The sequence below is a fragment of the Polypterus senegalus genome, chromosome 15 (assembly GCF_016835505.1).
Source record: "Polypterus senegalus isolate Bchr_013 chromosome 15, ASM1683550v1, whole genome shotgun sequence".
Taxonomy (NCBI): Eukaryota; Metazoa; Chordata; class Cladistia; order Polypteriformes; family Polypteridae; genus Polypterus; species Polypterus senegalus.
In genome coordinates this window covers 33436404-33460565 of record NC_053168.1, presented here as the reverse complement: position 1 = coordinate 33460565, position 24162 = coordinate 33436404, and the positions used below count along the sequence as shown (strand labels likewise).

Sequence of the window (24162 nt, the reverse complement as noted above, 5' to 3'; positions counted from 1 at the left end):
ATCATCTTTTAATTATTCATTCTTACATATTTACTAATTTCTTAATCCTAATTCCATGGGGCTGCTTTCAGTAACTTGGTAATTTGAAAGTCAATTCCTTTGCTAATAGTCATTGTCAATACGAAGTACATCATTGAAATTTTGCACATATTAGTATTCATGTTGTTTATGTTAAAAACAACATTTGTCTGTCTATCACTTTTTACATTGATTTTATTTCTTTACTTTTTACAGATGGAGACGGTCCTAATGGTAAGAGACTCTATAATCAATGTCCTACACTCTTAAAAATACTGAATGGCACTTTATGATTTATTGCTGGGTGATGCAGTTCCTCACAGAACTATTGCTTGACCGTGTACCATTTCTGGGAAGGGTTTTTTGCCTAAGAAAATTGGTTCCATCTGCTTTGAAAAACTTTCTAATATATAGAAGAAACAAAAGTGAGATGTGTAATGAATGGTAGGCTACCTAGGAGGACACTAACAGATGAAGAAAAAGTGGACTTAGCCTGTGTTATTGTATGCAGTGAGAGTTATATTAAAATAATGGCTCACTGGTATTTCACAAAATCTATATCATCTATTCATGGTTATTTACTGTATGGAGCCTGTTGGACATCTAAATAAATAAGTAAAGGTACTTTCAGGAACCTTTTTTTTGTGTACCAAAAATGGTTCTCCTATGGCATCGCTTTGAAGAACCACTCTGGCACCTTTATTTGTAAGAGTGTACATGCATATCTTATAATGTTTACTACTAGCTTTGTACATTAGAGTTAGTAACCTTAATTGACTGTGATTATAGATTTAGAATTCTAAAACTAAAAGAAGGCATTTCTAAATTCTTCAGACAGACATACTTCCACCACCACCTCTTCTGCTACATGTTCAGTAGCAATTACCTAACGCTAAAACAAATCTGGTGTTATGAAGAGTAACATTTCAGAGTAATGGCTACAGGGCATAGGATGTATGCCTACAAATTACTTTCCAAAATGTCAACAGTTCTTAAACAACCTCATCATTTATGTATTATAACATAACATCCTACAAATGGTTTGATCCAATTCAGGGTCACAGAGCCAGAACCTAACATGGCAGCACTGGGCACCAGGCAGGAGACAGCTATGGACAGTGTTCCAGTTTTTCACAGGGCCCATTTATACACATGCAAGGCCATTTGAGAATGACCAGTCAATCTGACAGGCACTTCTTTATATATAAATTATTCGTTTTTGTGTAAAGGATGAGACTGTAATCTCATTAGTACACACTCCATGCAAATCTCCTATGAAATGAATATCTATTTTAGATAGTGTTAAGATTGCTTAGCAATGTATATTTTGTAATCAAATAGAAAACAGCAAGAAGATGTTTCCTGTTTTGTAAGTTAAAGTGCTGGCATTCTATAAAAGGATCTGTTTAACACAACCTGGGCAATGACATGTCTGCTCCTTGCAAAATACAGCCTGCTAATTCACACTCTCTTGTACAGGCTCAAAAGTAAGCTGACATCCCACAAAGTCAAGAAACATAGTTCGAGTCCAGAAGGACCATCCACCATATACTGCTCTGCATGAGTTATGGGGGATACACACACAAATAAATAATTCTCTCTTTACTTTGTCTTGGCCTGACAAAGATGAGACGTTAAATAGAACTCTGTCCTATGTATAGGGTGCCACGAGCCTGTCCTCTTGAGGCTGCCATTGATCTTTGTGTTTTATGTTTTGTTGCATGTTTCATTACATTCTTCTCTGTTTGAAGGTACTGTGTGCACTGTACTACTTCTCTCTGTGCACTGTTTGGTTGTCATCTCTCACACAAACAGAAGTGCAGTGCTGCAACCTATGACAGTAATCAAACTTGTGTCTAGTCGATGAGCACTATGACTGAGATACTGGAGATGTCATACTACATGACTGCAGTCATGGGCACACAATGCAACCGTTGACGACACACTTAAACTATGTGAATGAAGGCTTTGATAGAAACTCACTGGAAAAGTTGTGTAGTGTGATGGGGGATATCTTGGTGGACACAGTGCTTACATTAAACTACATTAAGTCATTATTATCTTTAATTCAGAGTTCCAAGCTACAAAGTAATTGTAAAATGTAAGCTGAGGCATATGTCAATGACAAAACATTTCAAAGGTGTAAAATCATCAGACATTTAAACACCCTGAAAACTGATAAGACATACTGTAGATCAGGAGTGCCCAATACATCGATCGCGATCGACCGGTAGAACAGAAAGGGAGTGCAGGTAGATCACGTTGCATTCAAAAAAAGGTTTTTTTAAACATTAGTCTATCATATATCCTCCCTATGGCATTTACCACTTGATTGACGTACAGTGCAGCCAATCTGAGATCTCTTTTCTTCTCACACACTGGTCATCCCACTGCAAAACTCTGGCTATGTAAAGTGATCTAGTTAGCCTTCCAATTATTATCGACTAAAGAAGGGATTTAAAAAAAAAAATTGTTGGTTATGGGATGGATGTGGAATTGGAAGAGGATTTTTTTCTCTCACAATGTCACAATCGAAGTGCGTTTGTCTGATCTGTCAATCTATCATTGCTATTCCAAAGAAGGAACATGTGGAAAAGCACTTTCTAACTGTTCATAAAAACTACGAAACTGACTTCCTTCTGAAAAGCAATCTGAGAAAGAGAAAGGAGAGGGAACTAAAATCGCAGTTAATCAGACAGCCATCATTTTTCACTCGGCTGAATTCAAAAGCAAAGGCAGACACACCAAAGCATCGTTCTGGTCAAGTCACTTGAACATTAAGAATAAGAAGTCCTTCCAAGATGGAGGGATGATAAAAGAGGACTTCGTTGAGGCAGATGGTTAGGGAGAAACTCCTGCTAAGATTTCAAGACCACCTGGCCGGAGAAAAAGGAGTTTCTCCTTTTCATTAAACATGCAGAATACAAGCAACTTAATAACGATCAATGGCCGCTAGACTTGGCAATTTTTTGGCAATCTGACCAACATGTTGAATGAGCTTAATTTACAGCTGCAAGGAAAAGAGAAAACCATGGTGAATATGATTAGCTCAGTTAATGCTTTCAAACGAAAAAAGCAACATCTGTCCTCAAACCTGCAATGCCTTGATTTGGGGAACATCCAAAACCTCGCATCAGAGCTGGAGACGCAATGGAAGGCGTGTGTGCTACACAGAGCAAATTGAAAATTGTCAGACTTTATCTAATGGAAAAAAAGTAACGATTCGAGTGTTGCCCAATGTAGTGGAGCAAGAGTAGCGTTTCATGTTCATAAATGTATTCAAGTAAAAGTAAAAAGTATGGTGCAGTAAAACTACTCTTAGAAGTACACATTTTTTAAAAAGTTACTCAAGTAAATGTAACTCGTTATTACCAACTTCTGATACTCAGTATATATATATATATATATATATAGCATTTTTAATGTAGGTAGATCAGTTTGACCTGGTCATTTTAAAAGTAGCTCGCAAGCCGAAAAAGTGTGGGCAACCCTGCTGTAGATGGTATACAGCTGCTTACTTGTACAAATATTAAACTATATATTATATATTATTATTCCCTGTGATTCTGAAGATTGTGACTCTGGGCTGAGATTTAAAAGGCTTTCTCCCTGCCTGAGGCTTACTGTTGTTGAAGTGAAATGGGACAAAGTGTTGACTGGTAGGGTCTTAGTGTCTGCCATATTTCAGAGAGAGTTTGAGGTGAGGGTTTGGAAGGTGAGCTTGAGAGTTTTGTCGCTCATGTCACTGTATCTTGGCAAGGTGGATGGGTCACCTAGCATTCTAATTAGAGAACAAATCCAATTTAGTGAAGCCCAGTAGGGCAGAGAAGTTGAAAACTGACACATTTCAAACTATTGCCATCAGCTTCTTTTTAACATACATTTTTTTTTCTGATGCTGTTTGTTCTGGGTTAGGGTAGCACAGAATGGTGTCCTTTGTCACAATTGTTTGGTGTTTGTCCTTCTTGTTGAACTTATCTCTGCCAGGTTGCAACTATTAGGTTACACCTTTGAATCTAAAAAATACTGGTGTTACAGGGAATGCACAGAAACAGTAAATAAATGAGGTGCCCCAACAAAATAACATGGAAATGGAAAATGGAAATGTGCTGTTAATTAGCTTAAAGTGATGCCCCCTTTTATAAGGATATGTCAAAGGAGACATCACCACATCTCAAATGTAACTGAACGTAACAAATGTCGTTCATGACGACATCTTCTGTACCCTAGTATTTTATGCCTAATTAACAACCACAGTACTGAGTTTGTGGCACTGCACAGCTGTTAACATGTTAACAATTTTTAAGGTTACATCTATTATAGAATCTTTTGAGATTTAGAACTCCACTTTAAATACTGACATTAACATAGATAGATAGATCTTTATTGTCATCGTCACTTTTACAAAGGAACAACGAAATCGGAGGTGCAGTCGACCCAGTAAGGGTTAAAGGGTTAAAAAGATAAGAACAGAGAAAATAATAACAAACTGAATAGTAATAAAAGTACTTTACAAAATATGCAAATTGCACTTGTTATATATACAAATTGCACTAGTTGACTTAAGGTCTATATTGCATATTGGGACAATTATATGGAGCAGTTTTATTCTGAGTTCAGATTGCTTTTGGATAAAAGCTGTTTTTAAGGTGGTTTGTCCTGGTTTTCATTGCTCTGTATCTTTTGCCCGATGGCAAAAGCTGGAAAAGGCAATGACCGGGATGTGATGAATCCTGTGAAATGTCTATTGCTTTTTTGCGGCATCGGGAGATGTAGATTTGTTCCAGAGTGGGGAGGGTACAACCAATTGTTCTCGCCGCTGTCCTATCGACCCTGTGGAGCGCTTTCCTTTGTGAGGAAGTGCAGCTGCCGTACCATACACATAGTCCGTACCTAAATACACTCTCAATGGAACAGTGATAAAAGGCAAGGAGCAGATTTTTGGGAAGATGGTTATTTCTGAGGATTCTCAAAAAATACATTCTCTGCTGTGCCTTCTTCAGCAGCTCCTTGGTGTTGGCGCTCCCGGTCATTTCATCCTCCAGCTCAATGCCCAAAAACCTGAACACTGGGACCCTCTCCACACAGGCCCCACCAATGAGGAGTGGCTGGATGTCAGCTCCTTCGTTTTTGTGGTGTTAAGGAGCAGGTTATTGACTGTGCACCACTCTGACAGCAGCTCCACCTCGTCCCTGTATGCCAGCTTACCCTCCTTGCCCGAGATGAGTCCGACCACCGTCGTGTCATCCGTGAACTTTACAATCTTGTTGCTATGGTGAGTGGGGACACAGTCATATGTGTAGAGAGTGTACAGGAGCGGGCTGAGCACACAACCCTGTGGATAGTGGATAGTGCTAATGGACATTTGTCCAGCAGGACTCTATCTGAGGATTTATATGCAAGTTGGATTTTTAGTAAATGCAAACAGCTGTATTGAAGTTCTAAATTTCAAATGTATTACTGTACTAGACAGTATTAGTTACATGTAGTGCTTTTCTAGACACTCAAATGCTTTACATAGATGGTGGAGAAGCACTTCAACCACCACCAATGAGCAGCATCCACCTGGACGATACAACTGCAGCCATTCTTGTACAGTATGCCACCCACACATAGCTATTAGGTTGAAAAGGGGTGAGAGAGACATAGTTAGCCAATAAGAGTCAGGGGAATGATTAGGGGGCCAGAATGGACAAGGTCATGGTGGGCAATTTAGCCAGGACATCGGGAAGCACCCTACTCTTTCTGAAGAATGCTCAGAGATTTTTTTTATGACTACTTAGCATCAGGACCTCAGTTTTATGTCTCATCTGTCTTATTAGATAAGCTATTGTTGATATTCAGAGCTGCTGAATGGGTACAAGGCTGTTTGAACTTAAGTGTGGTTTATAATCAATATGATGAGAATTTGGCTTATTTTCACCAGACATAAAATACACAGTACTGTCAATGGCAGTAAAACACAAAATTTCTGTATGGGGAACATAATGCCAAAGTTATTAGCATGGCCACATCAAAGTCTTCCTATGCTTTTGTGGCATTTTTCCAAGGACTTTGAATCCCACCATTCCAGAAAGTTTTTCCCGTGTCCCAATTAGCAATAGCAAACTGAGACAGTGTTGGTGAGTGTGCTCAGTGGCGTACTGGTTTGGTTCTGGTCTTGTTTCCATTGCTGTCAGGAAATGTTTTGGCTCTTCGTAATCCTGTAATGGAAATATTGGGAACATAAAATGTAAAGATGCATGGAATTTGTATATTTTTCCCTTGGATATTATCACTAATGCATTACATGATCACAAAAATTGTGAAGGAAGAATTTGTTTCATCGTCATGGCAGGCTGGAAGAACTCTACAAATTAATATAATATTTTATATTGTAATAAATACACACACTGCTTCAAAATTCTGATTCATTATAATTTTGCAATGGTATACATATTATCTTGAAAGGGAAACATAACTATTTTGAATATTTAAAAGCCAATTAATTTCAGTCAACTCCCAGCTGTATTTTCTACTTGTTTATTTAGCTTCCTTTCTTCTGGAATGGTAAATTCCTTCTTTCTTTACAGCTCAGATTTTTATTATTCTGGAAAAACAAAATGGTAGGCATGCATGTTTAATCTCATGTGTCAGAACCCTCGGAGTCCGAATGTAACTTATTTCACAGCTTTTCATTTTCTAAGCCTGATGCTACAATGAATTTCTTCTTTGACACACATACTGAATGAAATAAATGCAGCAGGACTTTGTGTCAGCAAATCTTAATTCAAACTCTTGTAATCAACAATAACTTAGTGTGGTAGTACAGTAGCCAAAAATAAAATAGAAATATGCCAGTTTCATATAAATGGACATTCATCTGAATGAACTGAAGACAATAAATAATACAGTAGTTTAACATCCTGCTATGAAAATATAACACGTCACTAAGAGCTTTCATATGAGATGACCCTCTACCAGTTTGTTAAAATGTATTGGACTTTCTAAAATCTGTCATTTATGGGAATCTATATATTTAAAAAAAAAAATATCCTGTTAGGTGCCAGTGCCTCAAGGTAGCAGCTAAACTTAACTGGAAAAACATTCACAGCAGGACACCTTCACTCAGAAGAGAGAACTGGGCAGATGTTAAGCAGCTCTTTTTCTTGAGCCTCCACTCTGCATGGCTCTCTAACAGTAAATGCTAGGATCAGAAAATAAAGGAAGGATAGTCAGTTTCATAGGTAGGCAAACAAATTTGACAAATCTGTTCAGCATACTTAGAAGTAATCATATTATATACAGTAACTCCAAATTCCAATCGAAGATTACATTACCTTTTGTTTGCTAAAACACAAATGATACTACCTCAAACATGCAATAATTTTCCATAACTATTTCTGTCAATATAGTTATTTACAAAATCCTTTGTCTCTTTGCTCCTCAGAAATTTGACTACTCACAGATTTCAAACTGGCAGTCTTTCAGTTCATTTAAATGAATCCATTTTTTTTTTTTACTAACAAAAGCATGTTCGATTTATACCATGCAACACTAAAACTCACTCTGCTCTATAAACTAAGTGGATGGTGAATGCAACAATTAAATCATTTCTGTTTTTTTAGATGACTCCTCTATTGATGCAGCTGACATTGGTAAGTAATGTAAATCTGAAGGTTCATATTGGATTAATGATATTTCAAAACAATAGATACAGACAACAGTAAAAAAAAAAATGAAAACATCTTTTGTCACTATCGCAGAAACATTTTCAGATTTAATTAATAATGAACACAATTAAGTAACAAGATTTACTATATCATCTATACAACATTTCAGAGTAGTCAATCAACCTACAGAAATTTATACCTGCAAGAAAACCCACATAACACAAAAGAGAACATCCAGAATCCACGTAAGCAGTGCTAAGGCCACAGCTCTGGAGCTGCAGGGCAGTTGTGCTAGCCACTGCTCCACCAAACTATGGTTCACAAACGTCTCGGTACACGTACAACTCGGTTTACGACCAAAAAGTTCGCCAAACTTTTGCCTTGGTTCACGACCACACACTTGGTATACGAACAAGCCACTTTCCCTTTCGGTTTGTACAAGTTCAGTCTCTCCCTGCGCATTTCCTGTGCAGCGAGCAAGAGAGAGAGCGAGAGAGCGCAACACACACACACAGGCAGCGTGAGAGAGGCGCGCGCGGAAACACACACACAGGCAGTGCGAGAGAGAGCTGGACGCATTAAGGTAGGAAGGCAGTTAAAGAATGCACTGGGCTTGATTTTGTTTTCACTTCTGTTTCCAGCGATCTGTTCGTAGCGTGCATTGTTGCAATGTTATTTTTCTTGGTGGTTTATTAATTACGGATTTTTTTCCCTGTGCTTAAAACTCATTAAAAAAGTGGTTTTAGCCAGCGGTTTGTAGCGCTATAGCGCGAACTACTGCAGTGCTAGTTTTCTCTGTTGTTCAAGGTTTTCTCAGTGTTATTCAATGTTTTTACATTTAGTTTACTATTACGCTGTGCATTCTATGGTTTGATTAACTATATTTGTGCTTAAAAACTTAAAAAATATATATATTTACATACAGTTCGTATGGTCTGGAACGGATTAATTGTATTTACATACAGTCCTATGGGGGAAATTGCTTCGGTTCAAGACCAAATCGGTTTACGACCAGAGTTTTGGAACGAATTATGGTCGTGAACCGAGGTTCTATTGTACTTAGAAACAAGTATACTGGATTTCAGATTTATATTTAAATGTAGTAAAATGCATATTACTCCTTGGCATTAAAATGTATGATAGCACTGTATGATTAACACATTTGAAATTCACAACTATTGCCACTGTGCAAGAGGCCTAGTATTCTTTTTGCCCAGTTTTGCTTTTTTGTCATCATCTGCTTATGCGCGTCTCACCCCAGAAAAAGTTTTGAATATTAGACTGAAGGCTTTATGCAAGGTGATGTTAAAGATCAAATTAGAGTACCAATGTTTAGGCACTTTTTTCCTTTAATAAATGATTAACTACCAGATTAAGTGACTTCCTATGAACTTACTGGAATTCAATCTAATATGAAACCATGGTTTTACGTATGAAGAGTTTTGGAATGTTCATCTACCCTTTGGATCCCCTTAGAAAATTAAAATTATAAGGGTCCTAAAATACATATTTTAAAAATTTTATAGAACTATAAATGAGATGGTACCCATTACTGGGAATGTCAGAAAATATACTAATTATAAATTTAAGAAGATGGTCCTTTGTTAGTGTGTTTCTTTTTATTTAGCCTGCTTTACCCTCAAAGTGACGAGCTTGTGGAATCCTGTGCTCTTAACTAACTAGAGCTGCAGCAGTGGCCTGCACCAGGGTCACACAGTAGTAAATGGTTTCACTGAATGCAAGGACTTTATTCTGCTTTTTGCATTTAACCAGCAACCATGCCAAAATATAGAAAAAAATGAACATAAATTTTGAAATTAGTTATAAAAAAGAACAAATAAAACAATGAAATAGTTTCAAACAAAGCATTTTCTACTAAAAGTTTGCTTCAGAGATTCAGCACAGGTATCACAAGTGTGTTGGGGGCTTCTATTCACATGTGTGTGTCATGAAATGCGACTGTTCTGCATTACACTGGTCACAAGTACAATATAAGTTGGTCTGCCTTTAGTGGCAAATTGCATATCTGTGTATGATGTAATCAATCTCTTTAAGATATTCAGATGCAAAGTGATGGCAATCGGCTTGGCTAACATTATATTCCAAAATACCAGAGTAGGAGTCACATGTTCATCCAGCAATGGAACATTAACTGTACACCACCAATTACCACAGGATATTTTGCACGCTATGTGAATTCATAGGGTTACTCAGCACAACAGGTACAAGGCATGAACTAAACCTGCTTGGAATTCTAGTTGTAGTGCAAAGCACACACTGGACCATTTCAGAGTGACTGGTTGAACTACACTATGACACACACATCTTGAAAAAAAGCCACAAATGCACAAGAAGAAAGTGAAACTGCACACAGACAGAAAGTATTTCATTGAGCACTGAGGCAAAAGCACAGCCCTCTTTGCCATCACATCACCATAACTTTACAAAAATGTTTATTCCTAACAACATAAACAGCCGCATAACATAAAATTAATAATTCCAAAACATCTTTAATCCAAGTCCGACTGATGGAAGGCCAGCACTGGACACAAGGCAGAAACCAGCCCTGAACAGAATACCAGTTTATAACAGGGCCCATTCTCTCACACACCTACACTCACACAGGGCCACTTTGGAATACGGAACTTGATCTGCTTTGACTTTGGGAATGTGGGAGGAAAACGGGAGCATCTGGAGAAAAACTGACAGAGACACAGGCTCAGAGAACAGGCAAACTCCACACAGACACCGAGATCTGAACCCAGGATACTGTCCCTAGTTATTCTACATGTTGTCTCTCTTTGACAAGCTTTGAGTCATTTTATATCTATTAATAAAATCTAAAGTAGTAGATAAATGTATTCTCTTCTGATGTTCATTTCTGTACTTTTACAGTTGATGCTATAAATAATCACAGCAGACCAGATGAAGTTTCAAAAGGTAAGTAAAGTTAATTCAAATATTTTAGAATTATCAATTTCCTTTATGCCAGCACATTAGTATTTTAATGCTTACTTGTTCTAAATAATATTTTAAATGTAATCTTAAGTACTTTTCACCTTTTGTTTTTCAATTATTTACAATTTAAATATTTCCTAATACATCCATCCATCCATTATCCAACCCACTATGTCCTAACTACAGGGTCACGGGGGTCTAGTGGAGCCAATCCCAGCCAACACAGGGCACAAGGCAAAAAAAAACCCTGGGCAGGGCGTCAGCCTACTGCAGATTTCCTAATACAGTTTGACTCAATATATTTAACTGTCATGGCTTGAGGGTTAAAAAGAAATCAGTAAAAGTAAACATTTTTTTCTAAACTTGCAGTAAAGCTACCCTGTAAAAATACATAATCATTTAACTGACAAAATGAATTATAAATTTCAAAGTCTCATTAACAGTAGTGTTGATAACAGACACAAATCTAACTTTTAACAAAATGAAGATGGCTGAGAGCTACTCATGTTTTCTAACGTTTATTCTCATGGCTTATTTCAACCCAAGCAAACTGAATAAGCTTGTTTTGCTTGAACATTTACAAAATGTTGGTGTCCACAATTCACATTTTGCATTAAAACATCACAAACAATATTTAGTTCACCTGCAGGTGCATTTTGTATGTCTGTATGCATTTTTCTCACACTCTTGAATTAAAACATGAATGCTGTCAAAACAAAACAATGCAATTCCAAATACACAGATATGACTTATTCATTTGTCATTTTGTTGCATGTCACTGTATCACTACACAAGAGTATTCACATATCCACTGCATGGAGTCAACAAGAGAGGTGTATAGTGGAGTGGAGCCACTTAGGTTCATCTGTCAGTCTTGTTCTGAACTTTGATTTCATGACATTCATGTCAGACTCACAGAGGTATGGAGACCCAAACAAAGCAGACATTTTCAGAGATGCTTGGTGAAGATTTTTATAGTTATCTGGCTCTATTAAGCTCCAGAAATGGCGAGGATGCTGTTGAGACTTTAACTGCACATTATTTTGAAGGTTTACTGATATATAAAATCCAGTGCCTCTCTGTCTGTATGTCTGTCCGCTTTTCACGAGAGAACTACTTAACGGATTTAGATTGAGTTTTTTTCCTATAATTTCCTTGAACATTCTGGTTGATTTTGCGACTTCTCTCATTTCGCTACGTATACAGTTCACTTGCGGTACCGATTTAATTGCGCAAAACGAGAAACACTCAGCGGGCAGAGGGGAGTGGGGCGGGGCCTTCCTCAGTCACTTGCCAGCTTTGGGGCATGCTCCTTAACTCCACTTAGTTAGCAAACAAGAGAACAATTAAATTCAACTTTGTTTGATATTTACAATAAAATGTTACTTAGGTCTTGATGAGTTTGAGTCCGGATATTCTCTTAAGCGTATGCCACATTGAAAAGATAGATTGCAATTTAGATAGTGGATCGCGATTTTGTGTTAAAAGGATCGTGATATAATTTTTTGGAAAGATCGGCCACTCCTAATTTGACTAATCAAGTTTTCAAATTTATGTAGGATTCATTAACCCTTTGGCAAGCTACTTGAAAAGCGGTGGTGAACTACCGGTAGCTCGCGAGTGACATGTTGGAGACCCCTGATTTAGATTAATTCAATTACTAAATGCCAGATTTGTGTAATTCCCAGCAGGACAAGATTTTTCCTTTAAATTTAATGTCAAATGCATATTAATATTATCACCTGTAAATAACCAGAGGAGCTGGTCAGTTACACAGCCCAGTCAATGAAGATCTTGACCTAAATGGAAAGAATTAGCTGTGAATGCTCAAAGCCACGTGTCATTGGTTAATCTGTCAGATGCATGATTTATTCTACATGTGGCCATCATGTGGATTCTGTATTAGAATTAAAAAGTATGAAGACATGAATAAGACTATGATAAAATTTGGTAAAAAGATGTAGGAAAAAAAACCCAATAAAACATCTTTATGTTTTAATTGATACAGTTGTTGAACCCTATGTATTATACTTTGAAATGCTTTGTGATTGTCATTGAAGCCAACTTAAAGCCAATGAAACTCTTCTTCCTTATGACATTTCCTCATTCCAGCTCTAGTGGTTTTCCAGTGACCATCATTTTCACTCTCACTTATTTTATATAATTAATTTTTGCCTTCCCTCTATTGTCATCTGAAGAGAACTAAAATGAAATTGTAGTCTCCTTGGACATTTTGTATGCTTACAGTGGCAGAGATCACGTAAGGTCTTTCTTTCAGGGAATCACTGGCAAGCCATTTGCCTGGCCTGGCCTCTCTCTAAAGCCAATGACAGATTAGGTGACTTTTTGTCACAGGGCTTGCCAAACATGCTGACTGAAGTCACTAATTTCGTCACTGTGCCATGTCAAGTTACACAACTGAATATGTAAGCATGTCTATTTTACCAATCAGGTTATGACTTTACAGCACAGCTGTGCTTTCCACTGGCACTGATATAATGGTTACCAGCTGCAGCGAGTTCAGCCAGTCTTGACCCTTCTATTGTTTTTTTCCCCATTTTGTTTTAGTATGTAAAACACAACACATGACAAAGACGAGCATCTCTTCTATTCGTAATGTTCCAAACACACATGTTCCTTATTCCTTGTCACTATATTCTATGCATTGAACTTCCAGATGAGCATTCATTGATTGTCAGCTCTCCAGCACACATAGCCTGCCTGGATAACTAAAGTCAAAATCAAACTTGTTTGGTTTTATTGTAGTCAGTTGTAGTCTCAGTCATTGAGTATGTCAGATTAGGCGATTGCATTCATAGGAGCAGGCAATCAACTGCCTCTGAATGGCTAAGACTACGCAAATGAAGGCTATGACTGAAAGTCACTAAAAACGTTGTGACATGAGCTTAAGCTGCTACATATTCTTCCTGAACTGTATCAGCAGCAGGATTAAAAAAAACAATCATTACATCAAACGTCACCCGTTTTAATATGTTCAGCGAAAGTGAAAACTCTCCACCAGCTGTCAACAAGGTTTCTGACATTGCAGGTGGTTTAACCTTTGTAGCTGCAAATTCTTTCATCCTGCCACATAGGATGTAGCAGTCATGTGTATAAGTAAGAACACTACAAATTTAACATTTCTCTAAAGTAAGCACAAAGTGGAAGGATAAAAATAGACTGAAACAAGGATGAGAAGCTAACTTGGTTATTTGCTTGAGTACAAGTCTCCCACTAAGCGCTTTGAGCACCGATTTCTACACACGGTCATCTTTTATACTGTAGCTTGAGTGTCACGACCTCATGCAACACATGCCTGCCAATACACACATCTGACGCCCAAAATGGCAGTGTTTATTAAAAAGAAATGAAACATTTCCAAAATAATTTAAATAAAAAATATAACTTAACAATGTATTATAAAAATAATCATACGTGTATATTGAATAGGTGGGTAAGGGCAGGTCTGGGACTTTATTGTTTTATGTTTCTGAATTTTCTCATTTGATTGTTCTTCCTTTTTATTATAATGAATACAAAAAAGTAAAAAAAAGAAATTAAAAACTGCATATTTGTATCACTGACAGTCAGATAACGTCCTGAGAACCTATCTGATGCAATGTACCCTTAGAAAACACTGTATTTAATAAAGTCTTAAGGGTCTGAACCTAAAGGCTTTGAATAGATGGGAAAAAACAAATGTCATATTTCTGACATCTGTATTGATTTCACTAATTTGTCAGTATTTTAAAAATGGCAGTGGATAAATTTAAATTTATTGAACGTCATAAAAATACATTTTGTAGGAGAATAAAACATTTTTTGGTATGTGTGTCTGGACATTGAGTTCATCAATAAGTTCAAAGCAAAGGTGAAAGTAGGCAGAAATGTTTGAAATAAATTTCTGTATGTGGTGTGGTCTTCCAAGCTTTGGAATACATGACCAATGTCAAAAACGTACAAAAATGAACCCCAGTATATTATAAAAAAAACAAAAAAAAAAACACCTATACTGTAGCTGTGAAAACCAATGAAAAATTGCTGTTGATGGCTAAGTTTGTTTTTTTATTATTCAGATTCTGATAGTGATGAAAGTGGAAAGAGTGCTTCTGATGAAAATGACTCTAAAGGTAAGTCACTAGAAATAAATGTAATATTGGGATTGCATTATAACTTACACAGATCATTCTCCCTTTAGTACTGTGGAGAATTTGTATGCATTAGTGTATGCAATTTGGAGTAAGATTTTTAAAGTTTTGTTTTCTTATTATTTAGATTCCAACAGTGATGAAAGTGAAAAGAGTGCTTCTGATGAAAGTGAACCTAAAGGTAAGCCACTAAAAATCCATTTACATATTTATCATAACAGTTAACTTCCACTTTAATATGATGGAGAATTTGCACAAGTTAGTGAAAGTGATTTGAAGTAAGATTTCTTGGATTAGTTGTTTGTAGATGGAACCAAATATAATGGAGTCTTAGCCAAGGTTTAAAAAGTTAACAGTATTTGAATTTGAATGAAAGGCTGAGTGGCCCACAAGTTAAAACGTCTGCTGGTTTGGTCTTTAATGCTAAAATATGTATTAATGGCTGGCAGTGGGAACAAACAGTGTGTTGCCTGGGTGTGTGGGATCTAAGAAAGTGAGAAGAGCTTTCTTCTGGTGCTTCTTATCAGTTAAATAGTTAGGGCTGGAGCTCAAAAACATGCATTATATTTACAGTACAAAACCTGAATACTTTCATTATTGTTAACAGTATAACCTAATGAATCTTTGTACTGAATCTTTTTAGATTCTGGTAACGATGAAAATAACTCTCTGGATGAAAACAGTTCCCAAGGTATAGTAATAAGAATATAACAGCATGCAATTTACAAAATGCAAAAATATGTTCATTTTAGACTTTTATCATGTCTTGAGAAATAAATGGGAGCAATGGAAAAAAATACTAATAAATTACACCAGGAAACATTTCATTTAAGATAATATTAAAAAATGACACATTTACCCAGCCTGGGACTCTAATTCAAAACATCTATTGCATCAAGAAAGGAATCTGACTGAACCTATATTGTAGCCACTGGTGTATATATAAATTTACGTACTGTGTATATATATATATATATATGATATATATATATATATACACAGTATATATATATATGATATATATATATATACACATACATATACACAGTACAAGCAGACATGATAAAGTGAAAGAGGGGTGCACCTTGGTGACCCCGTGTAATTTGAAAGAGTGCACGATAGATAGAGAGATAGATACTGTAGGTAGATAGATAGATAGATATTTTATTAATCCCAAGGGGAAATTCACATACTCCAGCAGAAGCATACTGATAAAGACAATATTAATTAAGGAGTGATAAAAATGCAGTGCAAGTTAAAAAAATGCAAGGTGTAGAATGCAAGGTAGGTATAACAAATAAGTTTCACCAAATGAAGGAGTGGATGAAAGTTATTACAATACTAAAATTTAAAAATGATTTAGGCAATTGTCTAGATACTGCATGATTTTTCACTTTTTCATGATTTTTTTAGACTCTGAACACCACTCAAAGAGTTCTTCACATGAAAGCGACAGCCATGGTAAGTCAACTCTGCTGGTCCCCCTTGCAAGATACGACAGTGGCAAAATGTCACAAGTCACAAATGAAAAAGAACAAGTGAGATAAATACATAAGTATGAAGTTAAAAGTTTTTGTTGGATGTTAAAGATAGATGAACATCACATTTGTGTTAAAAAAGAACTGAAGGCTGGGCACAGAAAACTCTACTTTTAGATATATTTCTATATAATAAACAATATTTGTTTATTTATTAGATTCAGATAATGAAGATGATGAACACAATCCAGAAAACAAGGATTCTGAAGGTAGGAAAGCATAAAACAATAACTGAACAGATGTAACATTTCATTTAGTGGAACTTGTGTTTCTTTTTATTTTGATAGATTATTTTAGAAAATACCATGAATCCCTGCCATTAGAGCTGCCCTCAGAAACACATAAGAAGTTTATGTTAAGCACTGCAGTTTATGTTCAAGTGAATGGGATAATACTATACTAAAGCTACTCTTCTCAGACCATGACTGGGTCCAGTAGCTCCAAATTTTTACTGCAAACTGTTTCTTAATCAGGGGTGCCGACTGCACACTGTAAATGAAGTCCACCAAAAAGCATCACGTCACAGTCACCTCTCAAAACTGTCACTCCTTGTCTAACCTCACTCTGGCCACACAGGAGTCAAGGAGCCATTAAAGATAAAGGCTTTAGAACGCCTCCTGGGACTACTTTGGGGTTAAGTAATGTGTTCTGTAAGTCCTACGGCCACCTTCAGGAGTGTTCTCTGGCAACTCCAAGTATCCTAAAAGTTGTTGAAATAATTAATATTATTAATGCATTTTTTTAGTAGACACCTTTAATTAAGATGACTTATGGAAGTCAACCATAATACATAAGGCTTGAGTTAAAGAGCTACATTGATTTAGGTTGTTAAAGTGCCAAGCATGTGTAATAATAATAATAATAATAATATTACATTTTATTTATAATCACCTTTCATGACATTCAAGGATACTGTACATAAATAAGTTAAAACAAAAACACAGAGAAATAAAATAAATAAATTATAAATGTTCCACTAGCGTCAGAACCGGAAATGATGTCTTCATGATTGGAAGTGACATTATCATTGGTGCCAGAACCGGAAGTGTCGTCTTTGTGGCCAGAACTGGCGTCATTGTTCCTGGGAATGGTCTCCAAGAGACTGAGAGAGACAGTTAGCACACTCTGCCACACCTTGGTCTGGCGTAGAATTAATATTATTTAGGCCCTTTAGCTGTTTTCCATGCGCACATGTGTGACAATTCGAGGTATGATCAAAAAGTACAGTGAATGTTGATGCAGAGCACCAACCAAGAGCAATGCAAAACAATTTAATGCAGATTCTGACGTGTCCACCCTAGAGCCTCGTTTGTGACAAGTTTCAACTTGTTTGATATTGTCAGTCGTTTGTGAGCCACTGTTGAGTTCAAGTGTATTTTTCAAGTTTGTCATTAATAATGGATATCGAGCAACGTATTAACATGAAATTTTGTTTCAAATTGCAAAAAGTTTAGGAAACCCATCAGATGTTAAAATTGGTTTATGGTGAAACTACACTAACATTTAAGACTGTTTACAAGTGGTCTGATCGATGTTATAATGGATCTGACTCTTTTGAAGACGAGAAACGATCAGGATGTCCTTCAACATCAATAACCAAGGAAAATAATTAAACGGTTTAATTCTTCATCATGACAATGCTCCTTGTCACACATCCCTTCTAGTATGATAATTTCTGTTGAGTAAAAAAAAATATTATGCTATGTCCGCATCCACCATACTTGCCGGATCTGGCACGGTGCGACTTCTGGCTGTTCCCTAAATTGAAAATGACCATGAAAAGCAAACAATTTCAATTCATTGAGGACATCCGGGCAGCCACAACAGCCCAACTAAAGACACTCTCAAAAGAAAACTTCCAGAACTGCTTCGCAAAAAGTGACAGGAGCGTTGGGATAAGTGCATTCAAAGTGGAGGAGAGTATTTTGAAGGTGACTAGTAGTTGTAAATCTTTTTACTGCAATAAATGTTTCTTTTTTAAAACGTCCACCGTATTTTCTGATCACACCTTGTATATTGTGGAGGCTGGCCCAGACACAGACAGGCGGACACATTCATTTCACCCACACACACGTTTATTTACACTACCAAGTCACAAAGTGCACCACAAAACCCCCAAAGTCCTGGCCACAAAATGCCTTCTTCTGACCGCCTCCTTCTCTCTTCTCCAGCTCAGTCCACTCCTCTCTCGACTCTCGCCCTGAATGAAGGGAGGCGGCCCCTTTTATTATCACCTGGATGTGCTCCAGGTGGGTTCCGGCAATCTTCCATGGACACACCCCCGTGTGGCAGAAGTGCCGGATGCATCCCCGGAAGCACTCCGGGTGTCCCTGCTCCTCTTCCCCCCCAGCACTTCCTGGTGTGACGGAAGTGCTGAGGTCCAGGGCTCCAAAGTCATGGGGGCGCCCCCTGGTGGCGACCACGGGCCCCTACAGGGTGGAGCTTCAAAGCTCTGTACCCGAGGCCCCCAAAAGAACCAGGGCGGTCACCCCCATTTGGTCTGGGAAAGGCGCAAACCCTTGTCCGGTCCTCCTGGGCGTCCCGGCCGGGTCGCCACCCCAGCCACCTCTGACAGTGCCCCACTGCCAACGAAGACCACTCGGGAGGAGTGGCACGTCCTGCGAGGGCAGCTTACCCCCAAAGCGGGTCCTACTCCTGGGAAGCCAGGGTCCGGTCCTTTTCTCCAAACAGGCATAGGGGCGGAGACGCCACCTGGACACCACCACCTGGCGTTTTCCTGTGCCTTGCACAGGCCGCACTCCCCCCTCTTACCGGCATCCCGGGGCCCACTCCTTCGGCACTCCCTCCGAGGTTTTCGTGCCCCTTTGGTTGGAGTCACTTGCCCCTTCGTAGCCTCCGCCAGCCGTGGCGGCACCCCCTCGCCAGCAGAGACTCCTCCTGTCAGATGGCCCATCGCATGAGGGCAGGTTCCCAACGAAGCGGGTCCTATTGCACTTCCAAGGTCCGGTCTTGCAACAAACACAAACAAGAGGGCAGAGCCGCTGCCTGGACACCCTTCCCTGGCGTCCCCCTGTGCCATGCACAGGCAGCACTCCCCCTTCCGACTGGCACCCCGGCACTTGCCTATTCGGCACCCCCTCCTTGGGTTCTGTGTCCCTCCTGACGGTGTAACCGACGGGACCGCCTGCAGTCCTTTCCTCCCCACTGACTTTGCGGGTTCCCTCTGCCACTGCAGAGGGCGGCCAGCAACCGGACATGAGCCGCCTGCCTCACGTCCTGCAATATCGGAGGAACCGGCATTCTTCCCTCGATTCCTCTGGGACGCTGTGACAGTCTGGGTCTGAGCATGGCAAAGATCCGGTCCCGTCTGTGTACCTACAGAGCGACAGGAAACTGCCGCGGGCTCGGAGCGTAGGGCGCTAGGACCCAGGGCACTCATCGGCCCTTGTCTTGCCAGCCCCTGCGATTTCTCCCTCCTCACCTCGCACACAGCACTCCCTGCCGCGTCCGTTGTCGGAGAACCGCGTACTCGTTGCTGGTCATTAACATCACAGCCAATTTCGGCTGATTCTCCTTTATGCTGTACGGGGTCGGCTGTACTCACCGTCCCCGCCTTACCTTTCCGGCTGAAGAATCCAGCGTTGCGCCGTCTCGTCGCCATCCATAGCACTTCTATCGACGTGACCGCCTCCCTCTCCAGTACTTGCAATTCTGCCCAGAGAGCACACAGCACCTGCAACAACCGCTGCTCTGCAGGCTGAAGGCAGGCCTCCAGCTCAAGCAGAGTAGCCGGCAAAGACAGGAAGTTAGCCGACGGTGAGCTCACCTGTTTGTCAGCAACACACGCCGGCAACTTCCAGTGGGCTTCTTCCTCTGGCCCAATCGGGTCTCTCCCGGGCACGAGACGGACATTCCTTGGTCCTGCCTCTATACAGTCATTGGCGGGCACACAAGACACACCTGCCAATCCCATGCCTGTCAGCGGGTGGGACTTCCGGTCCGCGGCCATCTTAGCTCTCCTCTTCCTGGTGCGGTGGCCTTTTTGGGCTTTCACGAGCGGCAGCGGCTCCCTTTCCGAAGCTCTCGTAGCTGCTGCCGTGCCGCTGGAGCCCTGCAAACCGACATGCCCCCACCACTGACGCGGATCGGGGCAGCCCCTACTCTGAAAACAAAGAACACACTCGGCCCCACAGGGCTGGTTGCCAACAAGCGGGGAACTTACCTCCCGGATCCCATCTGCACGAGGAAACGTCCCCGGCATGGCTTCACTGGGCGACAATCCGTTGCGGGCACCTCCAGCGCCGGCACGCTCGTTGGAGCCCGCTGCATTCTTGCCCTGGCCATTGTCTTTCTCCCACACCAGGTTAGCACCAGTCATGGTCCGGCAGCAGTCTGCTGGGTGACTCCTTGTCCCGGGGTTGTGGGCACGTGTGTGGGCGCACCTGCTGCGCCGGGCCGTCCACAAAATTATTTTGTGACGGGGCCCTCCACCTTGAAACAGGCGGAAAGTCCCATCTGGGATGCCATTGTGGAGGCTGGCCCAGACACAGACAGGCGGACACATTCTTTTCACCCACAATCACGTTTATTTACACTACTAAGTCACAAAGTCCATCACAAAACCCCCAAAGTCCTGGCCACAAAATGCCTTCTTCAGACTGCCTCCTTCTCTCTTCTCCAGCTCAGTCCACTCCTCTCCCGACTCTCACCCTGAATGAAGGGAGGCAGCCCCTTTTATTATCACCTGGATGTGCTCCAGGTGGGTTCTGGCAATCTTCCACGGACACACCCCCGTGTGGCGGAAGTGCCGGCTGCATCCCCGGAAGCACTCTGGGTGTCCCTGCTCCTCTTCCCCCCAGCACTTCCTGGTGTGGCAGAAGTGCTGAGGTCTAGGGCTCCAAACGCATGGGGGCGACCACGGGCCCCTACAGGGTGGAGCTTCAAAGCTCTGTACCCGTGGCCCCCAAAAGAACCAGGGCGGTCTCCCCCAGATGGTCTGGGGAAGGCGCAAGCCCTCCTCCGGTCCTCCTGGGCGTCCCGGCTGAATCGCCACCCCAACTACCTCTGACAATATATACAGTATATATATAAAATGGAACGTCTGTCTGTATGTATGGCTGTCCGCTTTTCACGAGAGAACTACTAGACGGATTTAGATCGGGTTTTTTTCTATAATTTGCTTGAACATTGCGATTAATTAAGGAGTAACATTTGACATTTTTGAGACAGAGAGATCAGAGCTACGTTTGTTTTACAGGGTAGCTGCTGATAGGCAGAGATATCACAGCCACGTGCTTTTCTCCACACACAGGAATGATCTCCCATTAGAGCTGAAAAACGATCAGATACAGTGCCACCATCTGACGTTGGAGCATACCTACTTTCCGCTTGGCCAGAATTACATTTTTTTAATGGATTACTAAACTTTGTCCTGTGTCATTACTATGTGGGCTAAGCAGCATGGGACAGCTAGTAATGAATAAATAAAACAGCCAAAATTACAAAATAATTCCGCACGTAAAACTTTGTTTAACATTATATGTCCTTATGTTAGTTTTAAAAGGAGCAATTGAGGAAGACTGTGTAAGATAAAGAGGTAGAGAGTTCCATAATCTGCATGCTGCTGCTGAACTAAAAGCTTGATCTCCCAGTGACTTGCATTTACTGTGCTGGGCAAAAGAAAATTTTACACTGGATGACCTTAAATTGAGACAGGGGCCCATACTATTGTAACTTGCTTGAAATATGCATAGGACCATTGCCATGAAGAGCTTTATATTCTAACAAAAGACTCTTTTAAGAGATACAGTATTTAACAGGCAGCCAGTGCAAGAAAATCAGTGAAGTGGTTATACATTACTCATACAGTACTCTGAAGTGACCAGCATGCACAAATGTAAGATTTTGTGTAAATGATGGTATTGACAATAAATAAAATGAGTTTTGTTTTGGGCTATGCCAACAGATATTTCTTCAAATAAAGTTCTTTTGCTTTAACATTCACTTAGCCTTTCTTGCATACAGGATTACTTTAGCAACATTTATGCTCACTCGTGATTCTAATAATCTAATACCGTTTGATGACATTGAACATAAAGTTACATAGAAACATTCTAACTGAAGCATCATTACACAGGTCACATCCTTACAAATGTACAATCTACATACAAATATAAATCTCAGTCTCACTTCAAGGATTCATTTCCTGACAAAAGGTTTGAAATAGGAATTAATGAAACTCAGCAGTACTGACTGGAAAGACAGAAAACCTGCATCCACTGTTGCTCTCCAATAACTAAACTGAGCTCCCCTGCACCAGACCATGGGAGTTTGAGCAAACAGTTGAGCAGGAAAACAGTAGAAACAAATCATCTGTAACACTTTTTATGTGATTAAGAAAAATGTCATACTAAAGCTTTCCTAAATATATTTTAGATGAGGAGAAACACGAAAGGCATGATTCTGAAAAAAGTGACTCCCAAGGTAAGCCTAACAGATACATGTTTTGCTACATGTTAAACTTCATATGTAATAGGTAAGAGCCACAGTGAAGGACTTATTTGAAAAGTAACTGTCCAATGAAAGTGAGCTTCTTGTTGTTACTGGCTGTCCAGTTCATCTTTGGGTAGAGTATCCCATAAAGTGGATTAGATCAAAAATACATAAAGCTGCGGATCAATTTGACATGATTTTCCTACTACAATACCTGCAGGTTTGGTGAAAAAATAAGCCAATTTCCAGTAACAAATAAGGATATTATGGAGTACAGTATATTTTATCTTTATTATAATTTTGAAAATTGTTTCATGAATCCAAAGAAAAATACATGGCGTGTCCAGTTATGAAACAACATTTTGTGATGTTTGAGGTGAAAATTATGTTAAGCCCCACCATTACTAGAGCTCTTTCCACCTACTTACTCATACCTTCAATCATTTATTCCCTTTATTTTCTGTTTCTTCCAATATCTTCATGGTTTGTGATGGTGGGGTCCTAAGGTTACCCCCATGCCCTTTTATATTCTTTAATTATGTAGACATGTATAGAATGACACCAATCCAATACACTTATAACACTGTCAGGGTTGGCTGCTGTTGTAGTTCAATACTTTCCCCTTTCATTTGCAACTGTAACCCCATGCAATTTGGTGAAGTACAGGCATAAGCAGGAGTGACATGTATACCTTTATTATGCATTATTCAAATAGATAATGCCATAAAGAAAAGCAAAATAATGAGTGAATACCATACAATCCGGTATTGCAGAATATTTAGTCTTTCCAGCTTGCCCATTCCCATTGCTTGAAGTGTAAGCAGTAACCCATGGGCATTCTTAGATTTGTTTCCCCTCTCCTGTGTTTCTCCATCTGATCAGCTCTTTTACTGATTTTATAAAGTTAGTCCAGGTATAATGTGGGTATCCTGTCTCCAAGACAACTTTCCTTTTTTCTTAAATATAATTTCTTGGCACCAAAAAGGACTTTCCAAGCTCCTATACCTCTGCCATTAGAAGCAGGAGGCTACAGGAAAGCATGCTTGTGTAACTTAGAAGCAGGGTTTATAAGAAGTGCACTTCTGCTACCATCCAATGGTCATAAAATAAAATCATTTTACAAAGTCAGCTGCTTTAGCTCACACTTCTGACATCATAAATGGGAGTCAACAGCTCGGCATGTTGGTATGTCTTGTAAACAGTTTTTGAAAGCATGCATGCATTATGGTAGCAGTTATCAACAAAAACATTCATGGCCACACAAACTCTTAGATTCACAATAAGGCAGAGCTAATTATACTTTCTTCTTAAACTAATTATCAAAACATTGAGGTGATTCTTAAGCAAATCCCTATGCAATAATAAGTTTTCAGTAGCCAAGTAACATGGTGAATA

General features: G+C 39.6%; 1 protein-coding gene across 3 annotated transcripts in view; it reads left to right on the top strand.

Annotated features, from left to right (window-relative positions):
- Positions 1–24162, top strand: part of stm (starmaker) — a 116036-nt gene that overhangs the window by 4922 nt on the left and 86952 nt on the right. The window contains exons 3-12 of one of the 3 annotated variants that reach the window (XM_039737354.1): positions 235–252; positions 6591–6623; positions 7626–7655; positions 10566–10610; positions 14705–14758; positions 14904–14957; positions 15420–15467; positions 16190–16237; positions 16473–16523; positions 22711–22758. In XM_039737354.1, coding sequence (XP_039593288.1) covers positions 235–252; positions 6591–6623; positions 7626–7655; positions 10566–10610; positions 14705–14758; positions 14904–14957; positions 15420–15467; positions 16190–16237; positions 16473–16523; positions 22711–22758 — 429 coding nt within the window. The remainder of the gene's footprint in view (positions 1–234; positions 253–6590; positions 6624–7625; positions 7656–10565; positions 10611–14704; positions 14759–14903; positions 14958–15419; positions 15468–16189; positions 16238–16472; positions 16524–22710; positions 22759–24162) is intronic. The other 2 variants (XM_039737355.1, XM_039737356.1) reach the window with 2 other exon arrangements.